A 23,642-nucleotide genomic window follows, 5' to 3' on the forward strand; every position below is an offset into this window, starting at 1 on the left:
TATTGTATGGCACTGTTTTCTTAATAAACAAAATGGGTTTCAGATTCGTGATAAGTAGAACAGGCCTAACCTGGAAACTTGGCCACCATTAAAATATTATTTCTGTAAGAAAATGTGTACTGACAAACTTTGGAAAGATAATTTGGGAACAGCTAATATTTACTTCCAAGTGAGTGAAGCTTTTGGTCAAAGCATGCAGAAAAGGACCAGACTGGGAGCAGATCTCACTTCATTGGGTGTTAAAGAAAACCTGGCTTAGAATCCAGCTCTGGCTTAGATGATAAAACCTTGGGCAAGTCATCGAACTTTGCTTGGTTGTTTGGCTCTTGCTAGGAAATACTGTAGCAGGTATCATCTGTATGCATGAATATTACGTGGTGGCTGCCACGAAGGCAACAAATAATGGTTTGAGAATGGAAAATGGGACCGTTTTGTTTAAAAAAAAAAAAAAGTGCAGTCAAGTGTTTTTAGAAAAAAAAAAGTTGATTTTAGGGCTAAAACTAGCAAAGTGCAGCAAATTAAGAACAGCTGAGTCAAACAGGCAGTGACAGTGAAAACCCGGGAACTGAGGCTATTCCACAACCTTTCAAAGGCAGCAAGGTCTGCATTCTTGTGTTTCTCTCTGCATGCTGTCTGTCCCTGCTCTCCAATAATTTTGACTTATAGGTGATGGCTCTGGCTGTGAGCTTGACTCTGAGCCAGACTTTGATATCTTTGAAACTTGTCTTCCCCAGTGAATTGAGCCAGTCTTTCAGTGTCCCAATTTCAAATCCTGAGAGTGGAAAAATCTGATTGGCCCAGATTATGTCAAATGTCCTTCCATCATCCAGTCAACTGTAACTAGAGATGCAGTAGGGGCTCGGCTTGGGAGTAGATTCTCTTAGAAAAAGCTGTGGTAGTGATGGCCACCATCTTTGACGTAACTTAAGAGAAAAGAAGGGGGGGTGCTTCTTAATTTCTGGTTCTAATTCTTTGATAGCTTTTATTTCAATGTAATTCAATTCGACAAATACTCAGATCTCTTCAGTTCTAAGTCATACTTTTTCATAATTTAATGTATCTGGTATCTAGTCATGCCTCAATCACTGTGTTCAGCCAATGATTTAGGTTGTAATATTTCTTTTTCCTCCTCCCTCATAGCCAAAAACTATTACTAAATTGATGAGATTTTTGGACCAAGGAGATACCGCCTATATTACCGACAGGGCATCCATTGCATTCCATGGAGGACATAATAAAGTTGCCACTAGATATGGGGCTGGGTTAGAAGATGGGGAAATATTTCAATGTCTTCTTCCCACCACATCTTAAACACTGCACCAAAAGACAAAGGAGGCTGTTTTCCTCTTTGCTGTAAGAGATGAAGTCTATTAAAGATTCTGAGGTGGTCTTAGAATTTATAGCCCTGGGAAGCAAACATTTATTTTATAGAATAATAACTATCAGTGCTGACTGAGCAGGAAGCCAATGCTAGAGCACGTGTGGGTACAAAATGTAGCTTTGTATGCAACCAAATTCCAAGCAATTGCCTCGTCTAATTCACTCAGAATTTTTTTTCTTGAATGCTTCCTTTGGAAGTGAAATTCTTTCTACTTGGTTTCAGCCCAAAGGTGAGCATTTTTTTTTGAGAAGGTTAAATCTTTTCAGATGTTTTTGAGGTGTACAAAGAGGAAAAGCGAAACCATCCTCTATTATGCATATTTCTCGCTTCCATTACCCAAATAAGTTTAAACTTTACTATTTTTATTCTATTTTGAGAGTCCCATGATCTGCTCAAAAAGTAGCTTATGGAAAAAAGAACTCTTCTCGAATAAGTCCTGAAAATAGCAACTTTTCTGCTTGCTTATGAGAGTAAACTTTTCAAACTATGTGAGAGGTACACATAAGATCTATATATAGAAACTCATCAACTGGAAAACTGGCAGATAGAATCTGGTACATTCCAGGAAAAACTTGAATCAAGTTTTTAAAAAAATAGTTAACCTTTAAAGCATCCATGGATTGGCAAAACAGAGCATTCAAACTAATTATGGAGGCCGCACGTACAGTGGGTCAGCTTTGATGCTTAGTAGCTGACTGTGGTTGGTTAAATTGCTTCCCCTTTGTTTCAAGTTTCTCATTTGTAAGAGGGTCATAATAAAATAACTTATTTCAAAAGATTGTTGTGAGCAATAAATCAGGTAATAAACCCAAGGCACATAGAACAGTGAGTAGCACATTGTAAGCTATCAGTAAATGTTTTTTATTGAAATACATGAAAACTACTTTAAGATAGCTACAAATACTATTTAACTGAGAAATCAACAGTGCCATTTTAGTAGTCATTCGGTGTTTCAACTCATTACTGTCAAACTTAATGGCATTTTTTTCTCATGTCAGTGATTTCATGTGTTTCTTTACAGTTGGTGCAACCTGCCAAATGCAGACTGGACCAATTGGAAATGGGACAGTTTCTGAGTATGAGCATTCCGTATGCATAGTAAAAATTCCAAGCTACTCACTAGACTGCACATTTGGAGATACTCTCCTGACATTTGATATGTCTCTGGAAAAGCAAAAGTGACTCTTGTAGAAACAGGAGACTGTTGGCACCCAGCAGACCCTCCTGGGCCCATCCACACCCCACCACCTCCAGTGTTAACTTTGCCGGAGAACCATAAAACGTGGGGGTATCACTGATGCCACCAACAATTTCTTTAACTGGCTTACTACCTTTCTTTTGCATGAGGCTAAAAGATTCCCGATTTTTCCCTTTAAGGCTGGCTAGGCCAGAACTCCATGCTCAGCATCAGTGACCATTTTGCATAACACCCTGAAACAAGGCAGACACTCAATTTGATCAATGTTAATAAGTGAAGGACACATTTCCACTGTAGATGAATATGGATTTCCATGCTATGTTTGTTCCTAAAATGTGTGCTGTAGACTACTTTTTTATAAATTGAAATTGATCATATTGTCCTTTCATAGACATAATTTCAGGTATCTTTTTACTTGTCTACAGACATGTAACATAAAGTTTAAGTGTTTCTTTCTTTTTCTGACTTCACAGCCTACTAATACTGACTCCCTCTTCTCTGTCAAGACAGTCATGACATGCAGGCATCTCTTTTGAATTAGAATTATCAGTTCCACCACTCTCCCCCTCAACATTTGCTTCTTGCAAATTTTAATTTCCAAGTGATAGGTTGTCTTCAAGTCAGGGCATACCTATAAATATATTTATTGCATCATCAAAAGGCAAATAGAAAATAAATTTCAAAGGTAGATAATGTTTCCAATTTTATAATCCTGAAATTAGTGAGTAGAAAGAGTATCAATCCTAAGAAAATAAAAGATGAAAGTTTGGGGTAAAATCTCTTAAACGTAACAAAAAACTCTGTTACTTTTATGACACAAAAACCAAGGTACCTATTTTCCCTTGGCATAAATAGTATGTGTTGGCTAGCTAGGAATGGTTGTAATTATGTGGTATACAATAAAAGGTTCCAAAGATGCCAAAAACAGAAAAATGGGTGAACCAGACCAGAAATCATGTATTGGGTAAACAGCTTCCCAGACAAATGAATTTAGCTGATTTTAAAAAAGCAGTTTCATTTACTTTCAGTTTTATGATCTTTATAGGTAGATCCAAACTCTGTTAAAAGATTTAGGTACATGGGTTAATATCACATATTTAATTCCATGAAATAGTATAGTTTAACAGAATAAACTGACCGTACTTTGGGAAACTACTTTTAGGACTTGAAACACCAAGTAACTTAAAGCTAACCTTTGTACAAGTTATAAAAAAGGGTGGGGAGGAAATTAGATCACTCTTGATTGACATCTTGAGGTTTTTTATTTGTTGTCGTTTTTTGTTTTAGTTTTGTTTTCTTCTTGGGAGAAAATTTTAATTAGATTTAACTCTTTTTGGTAGTAGGATGCACAATAATTATGATTTTGAACAATGTCTAATCATCTGGGATTTAATATAAAGTATACATTTAAAATTCTAAATTTAAGATAATTTATATTTTCTCAAATAAAATAGAAAATACAAATAAGCAGAAACATTTTAAAATCTGTGATATTTTTCAACCAGAGATAATCACTGTTAACTGTTAACTTCAATATATATATATTCAGTCTCTTATTCCCCCATGATTTTACAATCAAGATTTTAAAAAATAGCATATATATATATATAATGCCATACCATGAATATTGTTCTGAAAGCTGTTTTTCTAACCTAACAGTATATAGCATTGACATGGTCCCATGTCACTCTTTGGAAGTTCTGGCATTTCCTATTTTATGTATAGGACCAAACAGGTGCAGGAGAACTGATGGCTTTGGAAGCAACCAGCTATTGTAGACTTGGCAAAGACATTGACATTGAGATGTCTTCAAAGAAGTTTTATGAGACATGGACATGGTTAAGTGGGAGCTGGAACATTACATTGTGGATGTCTCATAATGGGTTATGCTAATAGATTGATGTGTGACAATATATAATGTCCTCTTTGAAGAGCCCTTTGAGGTGGCACTAAACTTCTGTTTTAGCTGGTGAAGAAGTGCTTGGTGAAAGATAAATGTGACCCCATTTGCAATCACAGTCTGCTGAAGGGGAACCTGATATTTCTGTTTCCTTATGTATACATTATACATTCACCATCACAAATAAGTTATCAGAACTCAGTCAAGAAAACAAAAAATGCACTATTATTTTTAGCAAAGAGAAATTTTTGAGCATTTCCTCCAATAGGTTTTATGTATTGATAATCTGCTAGAGCACTTCACTAGTTTTCATACATTTCATATTTAATCATCATAATAAACCTGTAACCTAAGTATTTTTCCTTTTTATTTTTTCATTTATTTATTTTTTATTACATTACTTTCAGGTGTACAACATAGTGATTCAATATTTTCTCAACATCAAAAACCAAACAACTCAATTAAAAAATGGGCAGAAGACCTGAATAGACATTTTTCCAAAGAAGACATACATATGGCCCACGGGCAAATGAAAAGAAGCTCACCACTGTTAATCATCTGAGAAATGCAAATTAAAACCACAGTCAGAATGGCTATCATCAGAAAGTCTACAAGTGAAAATGTTGGTGAGGATGTGGAGAAAAGGGAACCATAGTACACTGTTGGTGGAAATGTAAACTAGTGCAGCCACTGTGGAAAGCAATATGGTGGTTTCTCCAAAACTGAAAATAGAACTACCCATATGACCCATTAATTCCACTCCCGGGTACATATCTGGGAAAAAAAATGCTAATTCGAAAAGATACATGCACCCCAGTGTTCATAGCAGCAGTATTTACAATAGACAAGACATGAAAACAACCTAAGTGTTCATCAACAGATATATACACACACACACACACACACACACAAGGATATATTGTACAACAACAAAGAATAAAGAGAAATGAATCTAAAAATATTTTTATAGGTTATACTCCATTTAAAGTTATTATAAAATATTGGCTATATTCCCTGTGCTGTATAATATATTCCTTGTAGCTTATTTATTTTATATGTAGTAGTTTGTATCTCTTAATCCCCTTCACCTATCTTTCTGCTCCTCCTTTCTTCTCCTTCTGCTGTGGTCGGCTGACTACAATGGACAGCCTGATACGTGTGAGTGGCCCCTAGTCTGGTTGGTTGCTGGGCCCTCCTTTGTGTAGAGGCTACCAGCTGTTGGTTGGCATGGCCAGGTCATAAGGAGGGTGAGGCTGGGGCCCTGGGACCCTTCAGCCCCTTATTATACTGGTCCACTGTTGGGCAGAATCATGTTCTAGAATAAATAGTTGCAGGGCCAGGGTTCCCAGTGTCGGCCTGCTGATGATGGGGCAGGTTCCTGACATGGCTGGCACCAGGTTCCAGGGTGTTCCAAAGCTGGTGCTGGCCTGCTGGTGAGTGAGGCTGTATCCCGGGCTGGTGGGCTGAGGGGTCTCAGGTGTTGGTCTGGTGGTGGGTGGGGCTGAGGCCCAGGGCAACACGAGGCTCATGCTGGCTCACTGGTGCGTGGAGCCAGGTCCCATTATCTCTGGCTGCAGTGCCCTTGGTGTCCCAGGGCTAGTGCTGGGTCACCAGTGTGTGGGGCTGGGTCCTGGACCCTCTGGTGGACAGGCCTGTGTCCCAGGGTGGCTGTGGGATCAGGGGGTCTTAACACAGTCCACCTGCTGGTATGTGGGGTGTGTCCCTGCATGGCTAGGTGCTTGGCCTGAGGCATCCCAGGGTGGTGAGTGCAACCAGGTTCTGGTGCTAATAGGCTAGAGGGAGGATTCCAAAATGACACTCTGTCCACATGGCAGAACAAGCTCCTCAGAGTGGCTGCTGCCAGTGTCTGTGTCCCCGAGGTGAGGTAGAGTTGCCTCCTGCTTTTCTGGGAGACTCTCCAAGATCAGCAGGTGGGTCTAACCCAGACCCTTTTCAAATTACTCCTGCATTGGGTCCTAGATCATGTGAGATTTTGTGTGCTTCCCTTAAGAGTGGCATCTGTATTTCCCATATCCCTTTGGGTCTCCCCAAAGTAAGCCACGCCAGCCTTCCAATTCAAATATTCTTGGGGCTTCTCTTCCTGGTGCAGGACTTCTGGGCTAGGGATTCCAACTGGGGGCTGGAGCCCTTGCTCCTTGGGGTTAACCTCTGCAGTTGTAATTATCCTCCTGTTTGTGGGTCGCCCACCTAGGGGTGTGGATCTTGATTCTTGACTATACTGGGTCTCCGCTCCCCCCTACCCATCTCATTGTGGGTCCTTCTTTATATCTTTAGTTGTAGAAGATCTTTTCTGTTGTATTCTAGTCTCTCTCATCAATAGTTGCTATGTAAATAGTTGTAAATTTGGTGTGCTTGTGAAATGAGTTGAGCAGAGGATCTTCCTACTCCCCCATCTCCCTCACCCTTCTAACAGAAAGCATTTAATACAGGAAATTGATTATTCAGTATTGGACATAGGCAAAAAGGGAACATTAAGGTAGTACAGATAAACACTTGCGGGGAGCAACTGTGATCCCCATGGCTGGGAGGACAAAAGGAAGAGCTAGAGTAACAAAACCTGCAAGTGTGGAGGGGCCCCGAGAAGCTCCAGCCACCACCTCTACAGAGGCGGTGCCACCACCTGCTCTTGGTACCTCTGAGTAAGAAGCTAATTCCAGCAGGGGTGGAAGAAGCTCAAAACTGCAACTAACCTGTGCTGCTGGCGCCAAAGGACATTACTGGGACAGTGATGACAGGAACAGGTGGCACAAAGGACAGAGCAGATCCCTTCTTCCTCCTCCAGCCTTCTCGTCTCCTCTATTGTTTCCATTTACAGAACCTAACAGAAAGTGCTTTTGCAAAAGAGAGATGGCATGTGCAGAGCCCCGGGCCCAGCATCATGGAGCAGATATAAAAGAGCCAGTTTGTAGCTGAGAGACGGTAGCTTAATCCCTCACAGAGAGTGCTCGAATATACACATGATTCCCATTTTGTAGTCACAAGGTGCTAAATGAGAGCTGGACATTCCTGTTTCTCTGGTTATGAGTTATTAATCCATAAGCACAGGCGAAAAAGCTTATGAAGAAGACAAGTTGTCTAAGAAGGTAAGCATGGGTTCATGGTAATTGAGTTCTCCACTAATCTGTGCTTAGTAAGTAAATCCAATTGATTTTGTCAATAAAAAAGTAGCAGTAGTTTCCAAAATTATTTTAAAAACCTTTTTTGACAGAAAAACTTAAAATTGAAGATATTCAATTGTCAATTTGGTATTTTTAAATCAATTGGGGGAAATGTTATTTTATTTACTTGAGAATCTGAGCATTAACCCAACCCTGCATTCTGCCGGACATATTTAGAACCAGCATCAATTTGGTAGTAACTGGCTGTAAAGAGTAGATAGGCACCACATACTAAGGGCTAGTCCTCTTTTACTGCTTGTCATTTAATCCCTTCCTTGAAATAGCTCTTCTTCTAAAGTCCATGAAAATAATCATTTAAAAGCCATATATATATATGGTTTTATATATATATATATAAACTGTCACTTAGAGCCAAAAAAAGCAAGAGAGAAATTCTATTGGTTATTTTGTGCTTGAGCAGAACTCTTGATGTTTTATCTTTTCCCCTTTTCGTTCAGTTTTGTTGGAAAGTAGAACATTAATTCATTCACTGTATTTAGTGTCTCCAGTGTGTTAACTTTGTTTAGTGCTGGGAATATAAAGATAAAGAGACTGAGCCTTCTCTTGAGGGACTTAATGAACTAATAGATAAAGATGGGTTTGCATACAGTAACTGAATTGTCAGGTACCACAGCAGCATCAGGGGACAGTGCCATGAAGACACTAGAGCAGTGGTCAATTCTGCCTTTGGGATGGGGGTGGATAGGAAAGTCTCCACTGAGGCATTGACTTTTGAGTCTTAAAAATGAGAATGTATCAATCAAGTAGGATGCATTGATCCTTCTTCTTTCCATCCCATCCCTTTCTTGTGTGGATCAGATGTTTTATGTGGAAATATCAGAGATATTGTACCAGTGAAACAGTAAGAACAAAACCACAGGTGTAACGGCCCAAAGAAAGAAGAAAGAATTCAAAAATATAAAGATCTTTGCCAAGAAGAGCAAGTTTGTTTTTTTTTTAATTGTTGGTTTGACCTTGAGCTTTCATAATACACTCTTCCTCTTCCATTTAGCTAGTCACATACTCCCTTCAAATGTTATTTTAGCCATTTTGCCTTTGGCCTTATAAAATGCAAATTATACAATGGAAAAGCAATTTTAATATAGGAATTAAATGCAGACTCCATTTGTTTTCACTAAGTATGTGCTATAATCAGGGAATACTGAGCTGTATAACTGATGGTAGAATTTAACTTGGAGTTAAAATACGGCAGTAATTGAAACATATTTGAGGGAGGATTTCAATCACAAATATGCGGGGTTTGAGTGGTTTGGATTTTTGAACAACGTGTTTGAACATGGGTTGAAGGATGAGTCTGGAAGATTTTTGGTTGATTTTCAAGAGGAAAAATATCATTGAAGTGTTTAATTTCTCTTTATATTAAAAAAAGGAATATGTAATTGGATACCTTATTACTTCAGTGAAAGGAATATTGCAGGAACTGACTATATCCCAGTCATTTGTGCCCCAGCCAGCAAGACCCAACTTTAGAGAAAGGTGTGACACCTGGACATAGAGATTATGTTTTGTTGGAGTAAGAATTTAAAATAGTGATTTTCAAATGACTTCTGGGTCTTCTGGAAAACATGTTAATGTGTAGATCTTCAAGCTCTCTTCCTCCATTTCCCTCTGTGAGATTCAGATTCAGTTGGTTTGGGAAGAGTCCCATAAATCTGCATTTTTAGTAAGTACTCCAAGTGATTCTAACATAGGTGACCTTGGGCTACATTTGAAGAAAGGCACCATAGAAATTTCATTCTGAAAATTTTTGTATCTGAAATTCCTTCTTCATAATGCAGAATACAAAGCCACTGAAAGGCAAAAATCTTGGAACAATTCTTAAATTCTTCTTACTGATTTCTGCTAAAGTAAGATGACTTTCCTAACTTAATGCCTGTAAGCATGAAGGCAATGATGGTGTATGGTCTTGTTAGTTATCGTGTTCTTTTTCTTTTTTCTCTCTTTTAAGATTTTTCTGTTTTTCATATGCTCTCCTGGTTCTTCCTCATTTCTTTCTGTTGTATTGTATCTACATTGTCAGCACATAGAGACATTACAGACTATACTGTCTCCTGTATCATGATCATTTAGTCTTAGTTCTGCAGGTAATATATGTTTAATGTTCAGTCCTTATATTGGATATCTCCCAAATCATTTTGTGTGCTGAGAGCTTAAAGTAGATTCTTTAGAAGACCCCGTAAGAAGGGCTCTTGGGAGCAATATTTTCTAAGTATACTCATAACAGTTTATCTGTAGCCTTGTTGTACTAGTAAACAAGTTTTAGCTGCATATAGAATCCTTGATATGGGAGTTTTCTTAATTTTTTCCTTGAATGCCTTAATTTTCTCTTCTTGAATATATTATAATAAATATAAAATAAGTTGAATATATTATATTAAATGTATTATTTCTCTGACTTGTGGCATAAAATGTTGCTGTTGAAAAGTCTGATTACGATCTTATTTTCTCCTTATAAATGATTTGGACTTTTTTGCCTGGCAGTCCGAAGACTGTTTTTCTTCTTATTTAAAAAATATAATCACTTTTACTAGAATATTCTCAGGGTTGGCTATTCTAGGTTGATTTTCCTAAGTTCTGGAAGACTCCTTTAAATATGTAGAGTCATATCATCCTTTATTTCATGAAAGTTTTCTTAAATTACAGTTTTTAGTATTGTTCTGCTCCATTGCTTTGATTTTCTTCTTCAGAGACTCCTATTATGTGGGAGTCCTCCTCCCATTGTTCTAACTCTATCACTTTCTCTTAAATCTCTTTAAAATATATCTTTCTTTCTTTATTTTTCCTTAAAATATTATTCTCCTTCAATTTTTCTATTCCTCTTCTGGTATTATTCATTATGTCTGTTTACTCTTTAGTTTCTTCTAAGTTAGTGTTGATTTCTTAATTTAAATTTGGTTAATTCTTTCCTGAGTCCTTTTTCCTCTCTTTCAAATCTCCATTTCCTCCATTCATATTAGAGTTTTTAAAATTCTTATTTATTTCTTCTTTCCTCAAGTAGAGTTCTCAATTTCTCTACACAAAACAATTATTAGAAATAATGTCCATCATTTATTGAGTATTTACTACATTCCAAGTCCTGAAAAAATTAAATGTTTTATAAGGTATTAGTTGATTTTTATCACACCGTTTGGACGTAGCCACTTTATGCCTATTTTAAATAAGGGAGTTCACTGATGAATATAGATGCAAAAATCCTCAACAAAATACTAGCAAACTGACTCAAACAATACATTAAAAGGATCATACACCATGACAAGTGGGATTTATCCCAGGGATGCAAGGATTTTTCAGTATCTGCAAATCAATGTGATACACCACATGAACAAATTAAAGAATAAAAACATATGATCTCAATAGATGCAAAAAAAGCTTTTGATAAAATTCAACGTCCATTTATGATAAAAACTCTCCAGAAAGTGGGCATGGAGGGGACATACCTCAACATAATAAAGGGCATATATGACAAGCCCACAGCTAACATCATACTCAGTGGTGAAAAGCTGAAAACATTCCCTCTAAGAACAGGAACAAGACAAGGAGGCCCACTCTCGCCACTTTTATTCAACATAGTTTTGGAAGTCCTAGCCACAGCAACCAGAGAAGAAAAGGAAATAAAAGGGATACAAATTGGAAAGGAAGAAGTAAAACTGTCACTGGTTACAGATGACATGATACTATACATAGAAAATCCTAAAGGCACCAGAAAACTACTAGAGCTCAATGAATTACTATTAGATCAATACATTCGGTAGAGTTGCAGGATACAAAAGTGACATACGGAAATCTGTTGCATTTCTATACACTAACAACAAAACATCAGAAAGAGAAATTAAGGAAACAATCCCATTTACCATTGCATCAAAAAAATAAAATGTTTAGGAATAAACCTACCTAAGGAGGCAAAAGACTTGTACTCTGAAAACTGTAAGACACTGGTGAAAGAAACTCTGACGTAAATCACAGGAGTAATTTTTTTGGATTTGTCTCCTAGAGTAATGGAAACAAAAGCAAATAACATAAACAAATGGGGCCTAATTAAACTTAGAAAATTTTGCACAGCAAAGGAAACCATGAACAAAATGGAAAGACAACCTACAGAATGGGAGAAAATTTTTGCAAGTGATGCTATCAACAAGGGCTTTGTTTCCAAAATATATAACAGCTCACACAGTTCAGTATCAAAAAAAAAAAAAAAAAACCAAAAAACCAAAAACCAAACAAACAACTCAGTCAAAAAATGGGCAGATCTAAATAGATATTTCTCCAAAGAAGACATACAGATCGCCAACAGGTACATGAAGAGATGCTCAACATTGCTAATTATCAGAGAAATACATATCAAAACCACAATGATGTATTACCTCACACCAGTCAGAATGGCCATCATCAAAAAGTCTATAAATTAATAAATGCTGGAGAGGGCATGGAGAAAAGGGAACCCTCCTACACTGTTGGTGGGAATGTAAATTGGTGCAGTCACTATGGAAAACTGTATAGAGCAATGATCCAGTAATCCCACTCCTGGACATATATCCAGAGGAGATTCTAATTTGAAAACATACATGCACCTCAGTGTTCCTAGCAGCACTATTTACAATAGCCAAGACATGGAAGCAACCTAAATGTCCATTGACAGATGAGTGGATAAAGAAGATATGATACATATATACAATGGAATACTACTCAGCCATAAAAAGAATGAAATAATGTCATTTGCAGCAACATGGATGGACCTATCACACAAAGACAAATATCATATGATATCATTTATATGTGAAATGTAAAAAAATATGGTACAAATGAACTTACAAAACAGAAATAGACTTGCAGACATAGAAAACAAACTTATAGTTATCTACCAAAGGGGGAAGGGGTGGGGAGGGAATAATTTGGAATTTGGCATTAACAGATACACATTGCTATATATAAAATAGATAAATAAGGACCTACTGTATAGCACAGGGAACTATATTCAGTATCTTGTAATAATCTATAATGTATAAGAATCTGAATATATATATATATATGCTGAATATATATTCTGAATATTCAGTATATAACTGAATATATATATATATATAAAATATATAACTGAATCACTTTGCTGTACACCTGAAACATCATAAATCAATTATACTTCAATAAAAAAATTTAAAAAATTTTAAAAACGGATAACTAAGGTTTAAAGAGGTAAAATATTTGGTCCCAGGTTGGAGTAGGCAGCTTCTAAGATGGTACTAATGATTCCTGCCTCCTGTTATTAATGCCCGTATGTATTCTCTTTACCTCATTATGGACTGGATTAAATGACTTGCTATAATAAACAGAGCATGGAAAATGTGATGGTATGTCACTTCTGAAATTAGCCCACAAAGAGACTATGATATGGCCACTTGCTCTCTCTTGCTTTCTTGCTTGCTCATCCTGATGGAAGCCAGCTGCCATGTTGTATGTTGCCTTAGGAGAGACACATGTAGAAGGAACTGAGGGAGGTTTCCAACCAATAGCCAGCAAGGAGCTGATGCCCTCAGCCCCAAAGCCCGTGAGGAACTGGATACTGCTAACAACCATATAAATGACTTGCAAGTGGATTGTTCCTCAGTTAAGCCTTTGAATGAAACTGCAACTCCAGTTGCCGTTTTGATTGCAGTCTTGTGAGAGATTTACAGCCAGAGGCACCCAGCTAAGTTATACTTAGATTAAAAATTTACTAATAATATTTGTTGTTTTAAGCTGTTACTTTGGGAGTAATTTGTTATACAGCAAGAGCTAAATAATGTACAGGTCATAAAAGTAATAAGTGTGATAGCTGACTTGGAACACAGGGGCTCTGGTTTCAACGTCTATATTCTTTACCTCTTTGTGACATTGACTTTGAGTAGCCTTTACCTTTATGAGCTACTATTTCCACCATAATGAATTTGATGGTCTTCCTGTTCTTTCTTTATTCTATTTATTCTTCTTTGAAAGAACTTTTTCTAACTAGAAACTGTCTGTTGCTGAACTGAGTAATAAGTGAGCACTGTATTTAACTCATAGAAATTTGGAGTTAGAAGGAAACTGAAAATTCAGATAGTACAAACCAAACTGTTCCCAGTTTTTACACGTGAGGAAATTACGCTCAGTGAAATTAAGAGACTTGCCTAAAGTTACAGAATTAATGAAAGAATGAGAGTTAAAATCCAGGGCTTCTAATGTCCGGTTTAGGGCTGTGAGCATGTACCTACTGATAATTCTGCATGATCATAGCTCTTTACCACATTCTGAATCTGGAGTAGATTCAATTTGATTCTCATTCATTTCCTTTGTACAAAAACACAGGGATCCCCAAGGGAATAGCTGGCAGACAATGAGTAGGATATTTACTTCCTTTGCTCTTAGGCTCACCTTCTCTGAAGGAGGGGTCCACAGCCTGTCCAACTGAAAGACTATTCGTCTTCCAATCCCTTAACCACAGCACTGGATCCAACATGGCAATGAAGTTGCATTTTAAGAGCCAACTCAGAATAATTTGTCTTGGCTCTTTGGACTTACTGAGAAGCATTTCCTGAACTGGAGTGGAAGGGGCTGTGATCAACAAGTAATGTCAACCATGAGTGGAGGTTGAGGGTGTGGTAGAGTATGTGCCATGTATTTGGCCACTGGCATTTCTGCAGTTTTGGGGCCCGGTCCTTCCTTTGATGATCCACACTTTTCCTATGAACCATTTTTGCCATTCAAACTGCCCAGGAAGGCTCACTTTCAATGCTCCGTTGGCCCTCACTCCTGGAATCTTCTTCTTCTCATTTGACGTGAGGTTCAGCACATAAGTGGCATTGGTAGAATTTACCTTGCAACTGAGTGTAGTGTTAGAAGCAGAGCCAGTTCTCACATCCCTGAAGGTTGGATGTTTTTATGGCTTTGTAGGCTTCATTTCTGGCTGGATCTAAAAGTCTCATTGCCAGCAGACTGTCAGTCCATCAGAAAAAAATGTAGCAAGGTACAATTTTGTACATGCGTAATCTGTCATCTTTTGCTAAACATTCCATCTTCCTCAGTCCCAGGGAGTCATGAGAATAAATTTATGTGTGAGAGTTAGTCCATGTATCCTGGACGACAGGGTGAAATACCGGTTTAGTAGATCAAAAGCACAATTAACATGTGTCTTGAAACTTGGACAACTGTAGGAGCTATGAGGCTGAGGCTTATACATCTCCATGGGTGGTAGTTTCATCATAGTACTGGTAGCTGGTTTGTTTTTTTTTTTCTTTTTCTTTCCCACTTTAGCAAAGTGGAGTGTTGGGTACTATTAGAATTCAGGTAAGTGACTGGAATAGTTCATTTCTTTCTTTTATTCTTTTGTTTGCTGTTTAACTTTCTTCTTCCATTTTAATCTGCTCTATTCTCTTCAATGACCCACATTTTCTCTCTTACTTTTCAGCCCCGGGGTGTTGAAACCCCAATGAACATTTTTACTTTTCAGAAATTTTTTTTTTTATTAGAAGCCTATTTTATTGAAATAATAAGAAAATCCTAGGATATTCCCTGATAACAAGATATCCTCTGCCCTTGACTTCTGGAAGACACAAAACCCTTCTGATGAGAAAGCAACAAAAACCTGAACATGACTTGGTGCTTTGAGCTGTGGAATTTGGGCAAGTCACTTTTGCTCTACTTCATTTGTACCCAGGTATAAATGTGTGTGAGTGTGTGTGTGTGTGTGTGTGTGTGTGTGTGTGAGTGTGAGAGAGAGAGAGAGAGAGTGAGTGAGAGAGGGAGAGAGAGAGAGAGAGTGAGGGAAAGAAATCAGTAGTTTTCTGAGCCTTTGGAATCCTGGGATCATGGAAGGCAAAGACTGAGCTAGTGAAATACCCTGTCCTTCTTTGACCAGAACAGCTTTGTTATTACTAATTTTCTGTGAGAGCTTTCTGCCTCAGAGTTTATGTGGAACACAGATTCTAGTTTTTAAATGTGAAGACTGCCAGCATCAATGGGCCTTAGGTACCTCCCACCTCTAAAATTTTGCATTACCTGCATCCAATCAGATCGCCTCAGGTAGGAGGGAAATCCCATGTGATTGTTAAAAACACCATCTGTGTCAGATGTCTCTGTGTTTGAATCACAACCACTCCAGACTGTGGGTCTCCAGGCATGTTATCCTCTCAAGGCGTTAGCTACTCTCTTCTTTAAGATGGAGGTAATAATTGTACCAATCTCATAGGATTGTGGTGAGAGCCAGGCGAGATAATTAACAGTGTCCAGCAAATTATAAATGCTCAATAAGTGCTAGGTATTATTATTAGCCCGAAAAGACATTCACATTACACATGGTATGCTCAGCTTCCTTTATTACTTATTTATGTATATTTCAAATAAGCCTCCACCTAGAACCATCTCTGAAGGCATGAAAATAGAATGTTAACTACATGGCTGCTCTTTTAACTTGACATCACAGGGAAAATTTACATAGTTTTAGAATGGTCATTTAAAAGCAAACTAATCTCTAAAATCTACTGCACCATACCATGGCTGTATAATTTGAGGCCAAAAAACTTCATTGAAAAGTTAAAGTTAAAAAAAAATTGAGGTGAAATAAATTGTTTCTTGGATGATGCTTTGCTAAAAATCAGCTTTTTCATAAGTTTTAAGTGTATATTTGCACATCTTAATTTTTGTTTTGAGTCTGTGTGTCTCAGTTTTTTGAATTGTGAAGTCAAAGGACTGGACCAGATATTTTTTTCAAATTCAACACTGATGATTCTAAGTTGATATTCACAAAATGTGTCACCCTAATCAATTGGTCTTATTTCTCCAGTCCTTTGTTTCCTCAGTGGCAAATTAAGAGAATGTTCCTGCCTATCAGCTGCTTTTAATTCTAGCATTAGAGTTTTGACTTTTCTTTTATGTTCTTCTTCAGCTGAGTTATTCTTTGGTTATATAATCATCGAAACTGTATCAAAAATAATTTCTAAACATATGTTTCTAAGTGCATAGTTAAAAGCTTGTTAACTTACACCAGGCAATTGCTGGGTGTTGGTGACAATGATGTAAAGACACATTTCCTGCTTTCAGAATCTCAGACATCAGATAAATAATAATAATGATGATGCTTATGATGATAATAAAGATAATAGATGCAAAGATAATTGCTTTGATGGGAATGAGCACAGCATTCACTCGAAACAAAAGTTAAAGAGAAGCTAAATCCACCTGGTGGTGAGGAGCTTGTGAAGGTCAGGTGAACAAGATGGGAGAGAGTATTCCAGCTGCAGTGATACTTTTTGTAAAGCAGCGCTCCAGATAAGAGCGCAGGGCTAGACCAGGAATTACAAATTGTTCTGTACTGTTGGAGGGTGAAATGTAAAAAGAGAATGAGGTGGGCTCGCTAAACAGGAGCCCGCTAAGAGCTTTGCAGGCCATTTAACTGAATAATATCTGGACACATACTGAGATTATTCAAACATAATTGAAATGCCAAGATTTTAAACTAAAATAGAAAAGAGATTTTAATGTAAATTGCTGAAACTCTTACAAAAGTACATAAGTTCAGGATCAATAGTTTTGTATTTTGCCTTAGAAGAAACTAACTCAGAGAAACTAATTAAGAGAGTCTGGGAAAGAACACCAGCCTATTTTACTTTAAAATGTTCCCAGAGGAGATTTTTTCATCAGATTACCACTAATCAAAAAGTCCAGCATTCATTTCTAAAGTAAATGTAACATAATACTGACTTCTAATTTTGTTTTGTTTTTAATCTCCTATGGATTTTCATATTTTGTAAACTTGAAGACTTAAGGTGATCTTAGGTACTCAAGTTTTTCTCAGTGATTTGCTTTTTGAGAGCCCTGCTCCACTAAAATAAAATCTACAACGTTGATTCTCTGGCATCTGATCTGTTCCTATACTTTTGGGTAATTGAAATTTATTCTTTTATTAAATAATGTAGGAAGATAAAGGCAAACAAAACAAATATACTTAAAGAGGACAAAAAAGATTGTCAATTATTCTAATTTTGGTTCAATTTTTGTAGGAAAGCACTGCACTTAAAGTTGTGAATTCAAGGTTCTGTTATTTATATACCATTTTAATGACAGTACTATGGATTAGTTCATTAGCTTTTCTTTCTTTTTTTTATCTTTTAATGTTTTTTTATTGAAGTATAGTTGGTTTACAATGTGTTAATTTTTCGTGTACAGAATAGTGATTCAGTTATGCATATATATTCCTTTTCATATTCTTTTTCATTATAAGCTATTAACTTCATTAGCATTTCTAAAATTAAAGTTATGCATCCATATGGTTTACAGAATCAAATTGTTCTAGAAGACTTGTATAACAACCAGAAGTACCATATGCTTTCCCATTTCCTACAGGCAACCCCTGTTAACACTTGCAGCTTCATTCTATTTTTACCTTCATATCTCGAAATAACATGCTTATATTGCTACTTCTTGATTTTAAAAAAGTTTGAGTCATTATCCATTTATGTTCCCCTAAAGCAGATGAGGTTTCACTTTTTTTTAACCATTGCTCCCCAAAGCACCCACTACCCACATGCATACTTCCCAGTCCCTCAATTCCTAATCTAGTTCTATTTATAACTTAGGTTAAATCAGTATCTGTGGTTTACATGATTACAACTACATACATCCTAGTTATATACATACACACATCCTCAGCCATGTAGCTTACTCTGACTACTCTAACTTTTCAGCATAATGCTTTGCTTTTCTTGGAGTTATCAACTGTCTTTATTTTTTTTTTTTTTGTTCCATCGTTTTCTATAAACCAATCATGACTTTAACTCCAAAGTCTCCACCAACTTTCTTAATCTCCTCTGAATATGTTCATACTCAGGAATTCTATCATTTAATCTAGAAGAAATCTCAACCTTTGAGACTTCCGACCTATTTCCGTTTTTGTTCTCCTTTCACCATCATTCTGAGGAGCCCCTTTGCCTCTATCATGTGCTGGATCTCTTATTTTCCTTGTTTCAGGTTTTTCTCTTCATCTCGATGTACTCCCTTGTTGTGGTGGCACAGTCTTGCTCAGATAGAGTGTCAGGAAAAGAATCTTCTTTGAGACCTCTCTTACTTACACATGAATTTGTCCTCATGTTTGATTGAGAGTTTTGCTAGGTTTTACTTCTTTAAGAGCTTGCTCAGTGTCAGGAAAAGAATCTTCTTTGAGACCTCTCTTACTTAACACATGAATTTGTCCTCATGTTTGATTGAGAGTTTTGCTAGGTTTTACTTCTTTGTTGAAGGAGTTGAAGATGGATGTTGAAAAGGATCCATCAGGCACTGCTGCACTGCCTTCTAGCTGCTGGTGTTTCATCTATTTGGCAGGACTCCTCTGTTTTCTCTGTGCCTGCACCCAAGAAGCTTAACACTGGTGGAGAAAGTCAGGACAAGCAGGCTGATCCCATTATAAATTTATAACTACCAACATCAACTGGGCTTTCAACAGTACCAATTCATTCTTTTAAACATTTTTTATTGAGGTATACTTGATTTAAAACAGCAGCATGTCTAACTCATTCTTTTACAGATTCAAAAGGCTATTTTAAAACTTTTAAACACACACACACACACACCCACACACACACACACACCCCTTTACTTTCCTCAAACCTCTGGTGGCTCTCCTCCCAAACTCTCAACAGATAACTTTGACTTTTTTGGGGAAAATAAATGCCATCAGATGGGATTCCCTTGTGTTCTAGAAACAAAACCTACAAACTAACCAACATTTATACCCATCTGTTCATCTTCTGATGAACTGTTTCTCCTCTGCTTGTGTCTTGGAGTCTATTCTGTTTTTGTTTTCAGATTCCTATAATATTGATTCCTCCTTTTATTCTTATGTATTCAATTTCTGTCAACTGGATCATGTGTAGTGGTTTTTCCGGTGCTCAAACCTCACCTTTTGATTGTCATCCAACCTAACAGCCAACCAACCCAATAAACAAGAAATATCTTCTACCCACATTATTCTTCAGCTACTGCTATTTCCTCCCCTTCTCAGCCAAACTTCTCTCAAACTGTTGCCTTTACTCTTCATTTCATTAGCTATCTTCACTCCTCCACCACTCCATTCTGGCTTTCTTGCTAAGGTTCCAGGGACCTCCCTCAAAAAATTTGGACCTCCCTTACTATACAAAGATGATCACACTTTCCTTTTGGAAATAATCCTTTTCCTGGGCTTACATGACAAAACTTTATTTGTTTTGTTTTTTTCTTATCACTTTTTTCATCTCCTTTTCCATTATACTGTGATCTACCAGATCACTAAATATTAGAATTTGTGAAAGACTCTTTCCTTGGTTTTCTTTAACTCTTTTCTCATTCCTTAGACAGTAGTAGCCATGTATATGGCTAGAATTACCACCTAGAAACAAATCAATAAAATGTTTTAATCTCTATCCAAGATCTTTTCTGAACTCCAGACCCATATATTCAGTTGTTTACTTGACACATCTTCTTGGAAGTCTCAATGGCACCATAAACTCAATATGTCTAATTCAACTTCATCTTTCCTCCAATGTAGTCAGTCCTCTTCCAGTGTTTCCTATTTCAGTTAATGGTATCTATCTCTCTCCGATTATGTTAGCCAGAAGCCTAGAGTCATTCCTGACATTTCCCTCTGCACCACCCCGTGTCCAATTTGTTACCAATCTAGTTGATGATATTTTCCATCAAAGTATTTCTCAAATCCTCGCACAGTTCTCTATCTTCATTACTCTAGAAAAGCTACCAGCATCTGTTACCCAAACTTCCTGTATAGTCTCTTAATTGGCCTAACTACTTCTATCCTGTCCCTCAGTCTGTTCTCCATCCTATAACCACTGTCATCATTTTAAAATGCAAATCTAAGTAAATCATCCTTTACTTAAAGGCTCTACATGGCTTCCTTTTGTTCTAAGGATAAAAACAAAAACTCCTTCACTGGACCTATAGGGTTTACATGCTCTACTCTTTATACATCTCACCTGCCTTGGCAAGCACCACCTGCTTTCTTATTGTCTTTTACCAACTATGCTGGTTTTCTTTTGGTTCCTCCAATGGAGGGACATATGCTGCTTCCTCTAACCACGTTATCTTTGCTTATGCTGATCCTACTGAGAGCTGATAGATAGCTTAATGGCTAAGCATAGGGCACCTGAAGTCTGATTTTCAAGGGAGACTGTCTGGGTTCAGATCTTGATTTGATAACTTACTTGTTTGTAGAACCTTGAGTAACTTACTTTACCTCCTGTGCCTCAGTTTCCTCAACTGGAATTAAAGGATAATTTTATATTTGATCATAATAATGCTATTATGAGCAAACAATCATTTTCAGGGAAGGCTCTTTCTTCTCTCTTGCCCAGTTGATATTTTCTCAAACTTCTGTTCTTAGCCCCAGATTCATTTTCTCAGAGAAGCTTTCACTGACCTCTCTGAACCCCATTACTTTATTACAGGTTGTCTTGTATGTTGAGTCTCATTTGTAATGCTTAGTACAGGTAGATCTTTCTACTTTCCTGAGTGATTTATATATTTATTTTTGGTTGCCATTCTGTCTTTCTCACTAGAATGTCAGCTCCAGGAGCCAAGGGATAGTGTTTATTTTTGGTCACTATTCTTTAGGCCTACCACAGTATCCATCACTTGGTAGGTTCCCCCCCACCAAAGTATTTGTTGACAGAAAAAGACTGTAAACATCTTTGATAGAGGGCTCCTTGACAACCTGTTTTGATGCTTAAATTAAAGTGCTTTGCACAGTAATGAATAAGTTCTGAGAAGGAACACATGGTGGTGAATCAAGCACTTAAGCTGTGCATCTGCTCCTGGGTCTTCAGGAGGACCCTGAGCAGGAGGGCTCTCTGCTCACAAGGCAGGGCTTTGTGGAGATGATGTGTCAGGTGCACAGGCCTGGGTTCAACCCTTGGCTCCATTATCTGCTGCAACCCTTGGCTCCATTATCTGCTGCTGTGTGACCTTAGTCATGTCACTTGACTTCCCACAGTCCGGTTTCCTCATCTGTCAGTCATATCACAGGACCCAGCACAGAGTCAATTCTTGTTAATTAGGCAACTGAATCTATAAGAATTTTGACTAATCTTAAGCATAGTACATGACTCTTTATGGGCTCCTGCCAATGATACTGCTTGCCCCTTGTGTAGGCCAGTACCCAGTCTTCTTGGCTGGTTACAAACTATCTCATTCTCCGCTTCTCACCCTTCCACCCCCCCCCCCCCCCATAAAAAATAAAGTATTTGTGCTCTTGGTCACAAAAGAGGGTTATGAATCAGTGTGAACGGGGAAAATAAAGTTTCAATGGCATCCCTGATACAAACAAGTTTCTTCTTCCCTGGTGCTTCAAGTCCAAGTTTGACAGTGGCAGTGATGGGCCGACCTGGGAAGGTGGGATCAGAGATTCCTCTGCTGGTCATCATCTGTAAGAGACTGACCTTGGGAACAGAGAAAAGCCCTCAGTCCCTGACAAGACAGCTCTGCCCAGATGCCGGCTGGTTCGGGCTAACCACCACAAGACTCTCGGAGCCTCTTTCCTCCTGAGCCTGTCTTTTTTTATCAGCTGAATCCATTCCTTGAGAATTACATAGAAAATGACTCCCCCCTCACCTCATTTAAGAAAAACAAAATCCCATTCCTCACAATAAAGAGTAAGCCTCCTGTCCTTCCACCTGGCTACTTTGCTGGGATGAGAGGAGCCATCTGCTTTGAACTTTTAGTAGAGGAATAAAGTTCATGTAAGCAACGACCACAGTGATGTCTGCTAGGGATGGACATTGTTTCTTCCGCAATCCTTCCCTTTTTCTTCTTCCTCCTGTTTCAAACTTGTGGGACCAACCAGGGCTGTGCGTTTTAGGGTGAAGTGTGTGTACGTAAATAAAGTGGGATCTGTGTGTACTCCGAGTGCGATCAGAAGGGTGCTGTGCTGCAACCGGGCCAGGCTCTGTGTTGGAAGAAGTGTGAAAGTATGCGTGTGAGACCAGACTTATACGTGTAAGCGCAGGAGAGTGGCAGTGTGTACGTGGTGAGTGTGTGCGCGAGCCGAGGGCCGGCCGCCCGCCCGCCGCGGCTCCCCGTGGGCCGGCCGGGCCAATGAGCGCGCGGCTGCAGGCGCGGCGGGCGGGGAGGGGGCGCCGGGCCCTGCGGATGGAGGCGCGGGCGGCGCGGCGCGCTCATTCCGCGCGGGCGTTGCTGACGGGGGGCGGCGCAGCCACTGGCCCGGGACCGGGGCCGCGACCGGGGGCGGCGGGCGGCGTAGGTGGCGCCCGGGGCTGGGATGCGCCGGGGGCTCCGTGGCGGCGGCGGCGTTGGCGGCGGCGTCGGCGGCTGCGGGAGGACGAGCTAGCGCCGGGGCGCGGGGAGCCAGTCGAGCCCGGCCGGCGAGCGGAGGCGGCGGCGCAGGCAGAGCGGCGGCCGCAGCTGGAGTCCGAGCGCCGCGTGCCCACCATGGCCGCCCAGGGCGAGCCCGGCTACCTGGCGGCGCAGTCGGACCCGGGCTCCAACAGCGAGCGCAGCACGGACTCCCCCATGCCGGGCTCCGAGGACGACCTGGTCGCCGGGGCGCCCCTGCACAGCCCCGAGTGGAGCGAGGAACGCTTCCGCGTGGACAGGAAGAAACTTGAGGCCATGTTACAAGGTAGGCATCCCCGCGCGTTCTCGGACACACCGGCTGAGCCCCCGACTCCTTCCCGAACATCCTTGCCTAGCGCCCCAGCGCACGCCACTCTGGCCCAAAGCCGACTTAGTTTCCTTGTCCCTTCCCCCGCGGAGCCGGGGGACACCCAGGGAGTGGAGACCTGGCGGGAGTCTCCACCCTTCCACGCCTCCCAGGTCTCCACGCACGGGAACGCTGTGCTAACTTGACCGGCTTCAGAAAGCCGAGGGCAGTGTGTACACCGGCGCGCCCGAATTGCGTTCTTGGACTTTAGAGGTGCCAACTTTAGTTCGGACACCTGGGCTGTGACATCC

General features: G+C 39.2%; 1 protein-coding gene across 4 annotated transcripts in view; it reads left to right on the plus strand.

The window, feature by feature from the left end:
- Nucleotides 1-23,642, plus strand: part of BICC1 (BicC family RNA binding protein 1) — a 326,417-nt gene that overhangs the window by 51,966 nt on the left and 250,809 nt on the right. For 2 of the 4 annotated variants that reach the window (XM_074374040.1, XM_074374042.1), the window contains exon 1: nucleotides 22,843-23,310. The exons of 1 other annotated variant lie outside the window; for it this stretch is intronic. In XM_074374040.1, the coding sequence (XP_074230141.1) occupies nucleotides 23,121-23,310 (190 nt within the window). In that variant the 5' untranslated portion in view covers nucleotides 22,843-23,120. Of the gene's footprint in view, nucleotides 1-22,841; nucleotides 23,311-23,642 lie in introns of those variants that run through there. One more of the 4 variants, XM_074374041.1, reaches the window with a different exon arrangement.

The sequence above is a fragment of the Camelus bactrianus genome, chromosome 11 (assembly GCF_048773025.1).
Source record: "Camelus bactrianus isolate YW-2024 breed Bactrian camel chromosome 11, ASM4877302v1, whole genome shotgun sequence".
Lineage (NCBI taxonomy): Eukaryota > Metazoa > Chordata > Mammalia > Artiodactyla > Camelidae > Camelus > Camelus bactrianus.